The sequence below is a fragment of the Corylus avellana genome, chromosome ca8 (assembly GCF_901000735.1).
Source record: "Corylus avellana chromosome ca8, CavTom2PMs-1.0".
Classification (NCBI taxonomy): Eukaryota; Viridiplantae; Streptophyta; class Magnoliopsida; order Fagales; family Betulaceae; genus Corylus; species Corylus avellana.
The window spans coordinates 25761102-25770693 of record NC_081548.1 but is presented as its reverse complement, the minus strand read 5'-3'; the positions used below and the strand labels follow the sequence as shown (position 1 = coordinate 25770693).

The following is a 9592-nucleotide window of genomic DNA, read 5'->3' as shown; positions in this document are numbered from 1 at the left end:
TATCCTAACTCTTTTACCACTGTGCTAGTATAATCATGTTTCTTGTCTGGTTGTTGGTAAGTTATTACAAACTTGTGTCTTGCATCTATCTCTACATCCATATGAATGGTGTTAACCTGCAAACATAAAAATCACTGTTCTTCCTTCATATTTCCTCATTTTTAACCATGGCACAGACCATGCAAAAGAAGCATTGTGGTTGACCTACTCATACCTTTATCAGCACTTCTAAATGGCATCTCTGTCTGTTAACTTATCAGTTTGTCTCTGATACTTGATTCTTCTGCCTTGATCTAACTAATTCCTTCTTGTGCTGCCAGGGAATTTATTACTATTTTTATCAGGTTTTCAAAAACAGGGCGGAGGCCTTTGCAGCTGCCCTTAGAGACAAAGGGCGTGGGGATGGTACTGTTGGCATGTTCTCTTGGCTTGTTGTAGCAGCTATTGCTGGGTAACGAATCCATTCTTATGCCATCAACACATAAATAGCCTTTAACATTACTTTCTTTTCAAAGTAATTATGTATTGAATGAGTTTGGAGGTTCATGTGAGAACTTTGTTGAGACATGACTTGGGGTTAATCAGTGCCTGTTTGGCTACCACATGAGTGATAGTTTAAGTTAGGATTTGGTGTGAAGAGGTAGAGGTAGTCTTGCTTTCTTATTTATTATGACTCAGTTTTACTTTGAATAATAACTTTTAGAAATCTCTCATCTTGCAGCTCCTTGAACGTGTTGTTCACAAATCCTGTTTGGGTTCTTGTGACTCGTATGCAGGTGCATTTGCCTTTTCAAATGCACAAATACTAGTGGTTCTAATGACTTCAATTTCTGTTTTGAATGCTTTTAGTTAAATCCTTATCATAGGGAGTTGCATTTAGTTATTCAAAAATTTAACTCTATTTCACTACATGGCTCATTTAGTAATCAAATATTTAGACAAGCAATTTAATAGCTTAACCATGGTCATGCTGCTCACAACTATTTGCATTTATCTATCATTGCTTTGTTTCAACTTTACTTCTGGAAGAAACAAAATGTGTCTGCATCTTCAAAGCTTTTGCTTGATGATTTCAACAAATGGTTATTGATGTTTTCTCTCACTTCAGTGATTGGGTTATTAAGGTATTTAATTAGTACCTTTTTTGATGCAAAATCCAATATCTCTATTCAAGCCTGCTACATATGTTGTGTCTACCAGAGATTCAATATATATTCAGGTGTCCTTTTGTGTGTCACATAGCCTGGTTCAACCCATAGGTCTTCTGTTTGAATTATGGAAATCTACATTTTCTGATTTCTTTTGTTTTGCTTTCTTTGATTCACGGTTATTAAGCAGGCCTGCATGTGAAGGGGTTCTAAATGTCTAGTGTAATTCATTGTTGGCCTGCTTTGTAACTGCTTAAACACACAAGACACAAAGACACACACACGAACACAATATGGATACATGAATGTCTGTATCTACATATATGTGGACATACATATGTATTGATGGATCTACATTTATGTGGACATACATATGTATGTATATGCATATTATGTATTGATGGATATATAGAGCATTTTGCTGAAATTGAGTGCTTCTCTACAATTCATGGTGGCCTTCAAATGCTTTAATTAAAAATTATGGTTTCCTTTTCATTATTAGCACTTTATATATGCTTTGAAATGCGATAAAGACTGCTGCATGATTCTCTCTTTCTCTCTCTCTCTCTTTCTCTTGTTTTGCCTACTTTAATATTGGATTTAGACACACACTCAAGCTGAAAGAAAGATTATGGAGGAAAGGAGGGAGGCTTTGTTGAGGGAAGCTTCTGAAAGAAGTTTGATAGATTCAACTTTGCAAGAGAAATTGGCTGAACTTGATTCAGAAAAACCTCGTCCTCATGGAACTTTGCATGCGGTTGGTTCTTCCTTCACATTTTCTTCTTTTTATGGTTTTGGTTGCAAGTGGACTTATCTTTTTGAATTTATTGTTTTTTTTTTCCATGAGTTTCATTGTGATTTGACCCTTAAGAACGCACTCAAATATGCCAAATGAAATTAATATTATCTTTGCTAGTGCCGAAGTAATTTATTTTGGATTGGCTAAAGTTTCAGTATTAAGTAGGCAGATTTTGTTATGGTCATATAGGAAACTGGAGGAGTATTTGCTTCTTCAAGTATTATTTGCTAAATACCACCACTAGGAATGGAGTTCCTCTCACAATCTTTCTTTCTTGCAAGTTCTACAATCACTTCCAAGCTCTCAGCCTGATATCTATGCATCCTAACTTTGTTCACTTAAATAGATCAATGATGGATAAGGATATGGTCAAACAAATCTTAGATTTATACTCAGATGACTTTGTAGATGCTGTTAACTCTTCCATTTGGAGTACTTATCAAAAAAAAAACTCTTCCATTTGGAGACTACAAAACTCCTATAGAGGCGCATGCTGTAACACTCATCTCCTATTCCTTTTGCTCCTCTCTCTCCCCCAATGTAGGCTTGTGCTAGCGCGTCCTCTTAGGTTTCAGCTCCGTTTTGTCTCCATCCAGCGCGTCAGGTTACAGTGGCTCGAGATGTAGACCCTGTCGTCGTTCTGGGTGGCTCTTGGTTGGCTCTTGGCTGACAATGTATCCTTTCGTCTTTTCTGATTGGTGTTATTGCGGGGGTGGTTCTCTCTAAGCTTCACTGGAGCGTATAGTTCCCTTTGGGTGGTTCTTCATTGGTTTTCGTTTCGTCTTCCTCCTCTAGTGGCACGTGATTGAGTCGCGCTTGTGACACATATAGGTTCCTTCAGGTGCACTTAGAGATGGAAATGAGATTCTTTGTGGTGGCTAAATCTTTTGTACTTTTGGTCTTTGTTGGCGTCAACCATGGAGGTTCTGGTGGGGTTACCGGCTGATAAAGAGTTCATTAAATCTTTTAGGGAGGGGGCAAAGGTTTTAATCATTTGGAGAGATCGTAATAAAGATGACCAGTATGTAGAGGCGGCGGTTTATGGAGTGGGTGGACAGAGAGGGATCCTCTTAAAAGGCAAAGAAGGAGGTGGATAAGGCATGGCGGATGGTTCTAGAAGGCTTGAAGGATTTAAGTTGTTATTCGGGTTTTGTGCCATCCGCAATCTTTTTTTGTTGGGAGGTCTTATAAGGTAGAAGGCTAGGCCCCAAAGAGGAGCTTCCAAAGCCTCTTTCAGGTTGGGGCGGTCATGGGCCGGGATTTGAATATAAGTCTTTCGGCTTTGTTATTCTACCCTAGACCATTAAGGCTTGCAAGAAGCTCGTATGTAATAGGACTCTGAAGGAAGGTCTGGACTCCTCATTGAGTCGTGGACACCCAAGTTCTTCAACTCAGCGGAGGATGCAGCCTAGCTTGATGGCGGCTCAGGCGTTGTCATCCTCGGGGAAGACTGGTTCTCCTGGTGGGTTTGTTTCAAATCTGGCTTAGGTGATGGGAACAACCCAATGTTTGAGGGTGTTGCCGTGTAGCCGCCTAAGTTGTGCTCGCCGGTTGTTTTGGATCCCGTGTTAGCAGTCGAAGCAGCTATTGTCCCAGGCTGTGCTTTGCCTGTGGACCAGCCTTCAACGGTGGTGCAATCTGAGAGCATTGTAGTCGATTCCTTGTTGTCACTTAAACCATGTTTGCCTATGCCGGTGAAGTGCCATAACTGTAAAACCAAGGATAGCTAGTTCTCGAAGATGGAGGAGAGTCTGGTTGCCGAGGCTCTGTCGGTGTTCGTTGCGCCTCTAATGTTGCCTTCTGTCGTCATGGTGTCAGAGTTGTTTGGTAAGATTACAGTCACCAAGTCGAAGGTTGTCAAGTTCCGACGTCAAGTGCTAATCTAGGCTTCCTTTGAAAGGGTTTTCTCAACCTGAGCTCTTCTGCGGTCCGGGGCTGTCCTCGTCTAGTAGCTCTCGATGCTATCAGTTCGTCTCATTCTCATACCCTAAAATATGAATTTGGTTCGTCTTTGGAGATTGTGGTGATTGGGAGGATGGAGATTTTTGGGGTGAGGAGGATGGAGAGTTTACGTACCCTTTGGGTGATTTTTTCTCGGCCACTATGTTAGATTGGCTTTGTGATGCAATAGAGGATACTCCGCGGAGGGTACGGGTAGTAGGGAGCTTATGAATTTGGAATGTTCTATTAACTATGATGCGAAGAGAGCATCACCTAGGAGTGGGGAAGGCAAGGCCCACACTTATTAGCTTTTGAGGATTTTGGGCTTTGTTCTCTTGTGGGTTTGGGGTTGTGGGATTTGATGGGATGGGTTGGTTGGGTTGTGGGTGTTTTTGTTGTTGGTTGGGTTGTGGGTGTTTTTGTTGTTGCTTGGGTTTTGGGTTTGTGAGATCTCCCTGTGTATACGGCATGTGTACTTAGGGGCGCCTTACACCTTTTCAATACTTATCAAAAAAAAAAAAAAAAAAAAAAAACTTCCATTTGGATTTAATTGAACATCAATGTGGGCCTGGGCCAGGGCCAAAATTTCCAAAAATTCAAGTTAATAGTCTCTCTCAAGTGAGATATGTATGGGTGACTATAGCAATTACAACTTATCATAGTCGGCAAGAAAATCAAGATATCGTTAATCACGAGCTGATACTGATGTTGACACGTAGATTAGAATAAGGGGTAATTGCCTTTTTTCCCAATGAATTGACGCTCTCACCACGCGACTACCTTGAACTACTATTTACTTACCGAAAAACCTCTCCCATTAGTCAAACTCGTTAAATCAAACAGTCAACCCATTATGTATGCATCACATGTCGTTTGTTGAATTATTCTAATCTATCACCTCACTCTCTCTCTGACCTTTTGGTGGGTTGAAGAAGTTTCAACGTCAGAATCAAGCAAATGCACAAAGTCGATGGAGGTCTCAGATGTAGCTTTTCGGCGGGTTCTGTGCTTATCCAGCCGTCTTTGTGATCGATGCCCACTCTAGCAAGCCATCTGTCTCGGTTGATCCCAGCAAGTTCTGGGTTTTGGGTTATGGAGATTCCAAAGCTTTCTCAAGACCCAGAAAGTCGTATGGGGCTTTGATGATGAATTATGGGTTTTGCGATAATAGACATCTGCAGTAATATTATGTGGGTCTCAGGTGTGGTGGGAAGAAGTAGAAGGAGAAGGGTTCTGCAACAAATAATTAGGTGTGCATTATCTTAGTACTTTAATTTTTAGCTATACAATTTGATTTTAAACTTGTGTTGTTATCCTTCCTGATCTGAGGAGACGATAAGGTAATTGAATTTAAGCTGTCATCCTTCGTGATCTGTTCGTGAGATGATAGTGTCAGATAGACACAAATACAACTATATGGAATAAGTTGAAAGAACTGGGACATCTGTATGTGACTAATTATTCAGAATTGTTTTTGTTGCCTCTTCCACTTCAGGACTTGCAGCATCGCAAGGACAAAACCAGTTATGGTGAGCTTCGTGATTATGGAAACGTTGAACCGCACACATGGTGCCCAACACAAAATCCTTTCTCTTTATGACATGTGGAACCAAACACTCTAGCTTTTTCCTTCTTAACCCTTGACTAGGAGGTGCAAATAAAAACGCATGTCATGCGCACGTGATGGGCAGACCATTTGATTTAACGAGATTGACTAATGGAAAGGAGGTTTTTGTAAGTAAATAGTAGTTCGAGGTAGTTGGGTGGTGAGAGTGTCAGTTCATAGGGCCATATTGACGAAGGGTGATAGTTTATGGATGGAAAAGGTAATTACCCCGTAGATTAATTGAATTGCATGCATGGTGAACACAGGCTGAACAAAGTTGAAGTAAGTGGATTGCCCAGTAAAAATAACATTGAAGCATGCAGATTTCAATATCAAGTGGAGTAGAAGGAGCATGTTGATGTTGAAAACTTCTTGGGGATCCATATTTTGGAACTTAGGTTGGCTTGGCTTGAGATGTGTCAAATCAAGAGAGTTGCCTCATAAACCACAATGTTGTCAGCTTGCTATTGACCATATCTTTGACATGAAATTGTTCTGGAGAGCATTTTAAATAATGAATTCTGATGTGTAAATGCTAAGTGATAATTTTTTTCTTTTATAATTTGAGAAATATAACGATCAAAATGAAGCACTGGTTGGATATTTTGTTTAAGTTTGTCTTTCTAGTTTTAGAGGAATCTATCTCTTGCATTCTCGTCTCTCTCTCTGTGCCACTTATTTTGGCTGGAAACTCAAAAGTTTTATTATCACATCAACCTGACAAACTCTACCACATTTTTGAGAAAACTTCACTCAACGCCTTCTGAACTTTCATCGCCTTTGCAATCACCTTTTTAAAGTTTAAAAACTTTTATTTAGTGTATCCAACTTTTAAAGATTTGCAATGTCACTCATCTGTTAAGATTTTTTGCTAAATCCTAACGAAGAAAGCCAAAATACCCAAAATCCCCTTGTTTAAAATTTTAAAAAAAAATTAAAAAGAAAAAATTTGCTGCCAGACTGACCAACGGCCAAGCCGTGGGTTCCATTTTTTTTTTAAAAAAATTAATTATTTAAAAATTAAATAATTTTTAAATATAAGGGTATAAGTGACATTTTACATATACTTTGTATGATTTAACCCACAACCTAAGAGTATGGATGACACTGCAAAATTTTTTAAGTTGGATAACAAAATTGAGAGTTTTTGAACTTTAGGAGAGTAATTGCAAAAGTGATAAAAAGTTCAGGAGGTTTTTCCTACATTTCTTAAGCTGCCCCTCATTGTACTGGTGCTTTTGGCTTTAATTTGTATTTGGTTGTCATCACTCTTCTGTATGCATGCATTGTTGGCCAGGCACGTGAGGTTTATACTGAAGCGGGAATTACTGGATTCTGGAAAGGAATTGTTCCAACACTTATTATGGTTAGCCTTTATTGATAATTGAATTAACTCGGCATGCATTATCGAGTTACTTCTGGTATAATGAATAATCTTGTTACCAGGTGTGCAATCCTTCAATTCAGTTCATGATTTACGAGAGCTTGTTGAAGCATCTAAGGGCAAAGCGTGCTGCAAACAAGCAGGGATCAAAAACTGTAACTGCTTTGGAGGTATAAGATCTCTTTTAGCGCTTGTACATTCATTTTGACGGCAATAAAGTATTGAATTTATGCCCCCCAACTCCCCATAAAAAAAAAATTTAAAAATTTCTCACTCTAAATTTTTAATTCTCTTTTGAAAAGGTTTTTCTGTCGGGGGCCTTGGCAAAGCTGGGAGCAACTGTCTCAACCTACCCCTTGTTAGTTGTCAAGGTAAAGTAAACCACTAGACTCCTTTGTCGTCTTACTCTGTTGAGCAGGAAAAAGAGAGAAAAACTTCACAAACGGTTTGCTCAGGTGAAAAGCCCAACTCTTCTATCATATAAGATGTATATCATATTAAATAAGAACTCTCAACATTTTCAGATCTCATTAATTTTGTGTCACTTACCTGTCCATTAGGCTTGTCAATTAAAACTCTGAATTTTTACACGAACATTTTCAACTCCATTAGTTTAACTCTTTGGTCAAGCTCTTTACTTTGCATCCAGCATAGTATGCTTTCGCTATAATTTATGTCCTTTTTAAAGCTTCTTGATTGTGTCACTTTGAATGCCTATACAGTCAAGGCTGCAAGCAAAGCAGGAGATTGGTGGGAATATCTCATTAAGATACTCAGGTTTATAATTTTTCTGAAATTTATCAGCATCTTGTCCTCATCCTCATCTTTATCTTAGCATTTGCAATTGCTAGCTTGGTCCTCATATCAAATAGTCTGCCCGACTTGAATGATGTTCTGATCTTCTTTTGTCAGGTAGTACACTTATTTTCTAATTTTGCCAGATTCGTTAGTCTGGAAACTGGGGTGATTTTGATTCTTCATATTATCAGTTTTATGTATATATTCTTTGGAGCATGACGTATATTACGTATTGGTTTGTGATGAAATTTTGAATATGAATGAGAGAGAAAAAAAGGGAAAATATATATATATATATATATATATGTCCTCTCAACTACCAGCCAATTTCAATAAAGCCCCATAAAGTGACAGGCATAACAGTTTAACTGTGGCAGAACATATATGCCATTCTTTGAGTGAAACGAGAGTAAGTGAAAGCGTCAGTTTCATCATCAAGTTATGAATGTCCTCTTCAAAATGGTTATTTTTGACATGAGGCAAAGTACCATAGAAAACACGTCCCCTTACACAATGGAAAGAAAGATTGTTGTAATATCCCAAATCAAGGAGATCGTTGGAAGGCCATCAAACCTCTGGGAGTATTCTGTTAAGGGCTATCATGGTTTTATATTCTTTGAAACTAAAAAGAAAGAAGTCCTGGGATTTGACTGGGAGATCGTTGGAAGGCCATCAAACCTCTGGGAGTATTCTGTTAAGGGCTATCATGGTTTTATATTCTTTGAAACTAAAAAGAAAGAAGTCCTGGGATTTGACTGGGGAGAATCATATACAAATAGCTATCATGGTTCCCTATCATTCTACTTATTCCTAGAGTGGGAAGAATCATATACAAATAGCTGACCAACCCATATAACGATTTGACATTTTGTTTGAGGTATTATTATCCTTATTATTTGCTAGATTATTTCCTCGTGAGATTTTTTTTTTTTTTTGTGAAATGTAAAGAAACCATCACTTCTAATGGTGTTCAAAGTTTTAACTGGTATATTTGCAGCACAGGTACTCTTGATGCAATAATTAAAATGATCCGCTATGAAGGAGTGTCTGGCTTTTACAAGGGAATGAGCACCAAGATAGTACAGAGTGTTTTTGCAGCTTCTGTACTTTTCATGGTTAAGGAGGAGCTTGTCAAGGCATACATGACGCTGGCACATAAAGCCAGAAAGTTACGTTGAGCTTGGTGAAATGACCACTTCACTCCATAAGAGGGATTATTCTGTCATTGTGGCTTTCCTCTTTGTTGGCAAAGTTGTTGCTTCATATAGTTATAGACGTTATTGTGAATCCTTGATGGGCGCGTTGGCACTATGGCCTGTGCAACCCAGTGCCCACCTTTCGAGACTATATGTTATTTTCTGGCACTCCTTCCCCCATTAATTTATGTTGTGATGTCTGATAACTATGTTACTTGGGAAAATGTGATTTTAAAGGGAACCACGACGCTGTGGAAATTACTTTCGGACAATCTGATTTAATGATATTCAGATCCAACCATCCGTTTGAGAAATAGCTCTCATGATATTATTTCAGTATGTTACTTTGTGTAATGGAATGTACTCTACATGGTTTATGCCTTCACGTTGCTTGCTTGAGCTTTGTAGGGTCCCATTTTAAAGACGACCCTTTTCCTGATGTTGCTGGTAAGTATGATTTTTTTTTTAAAAAAAATAGAAAGTGACGTTGCTGGTAATTAACTAATTATGATGTTATGAACATATAGGAAGTATTTAACTGGAAAAACTTAAAGTGGAAACTTGATGATATTTACACTTGGTCTCATAGGCCCCGTTTGCCAACAGCCCGGGGCCAACACTGTAGCTGGAACGGTACTGTCTCAGCTACAGTGTCATCTCATATGTGCAGGCTGTGCAGTCAAAAATCGCACACAGTTTTTAATAATAAAACTTAAATTA

At 38.6% G+C, this 9592-nt stretch overlaps 1 protein-coding gene across 1 annotated transcript; it reads left to right on the top strand.

The window, feature by feature from the left end:
* Positions 1-320: 320 nt before the first annotated feature.
* LOC132189260 (peroxisomal nicotinamide adenine dinucleotide carrier-like) lies at positions 321-9188 on the top strand (the record flags this gene model as incomplete). The annotated part of the gene is given in 8 exon segments (XM_059603916.1): positions 321-451; positions 722-776; positions 1753-1905; positions 6792-6860; positions 6941-7048; positions 7181-7249; positions 7601-7655; positions 8679-9188. Coding segments are annotated over 8 exon segments (816 nt in total), but the record flags the coding sequence as incomplete, so codon positions are not given.
* Between the last annotated feature and the right edge of the window lie 404 nt (positions 9189-9592).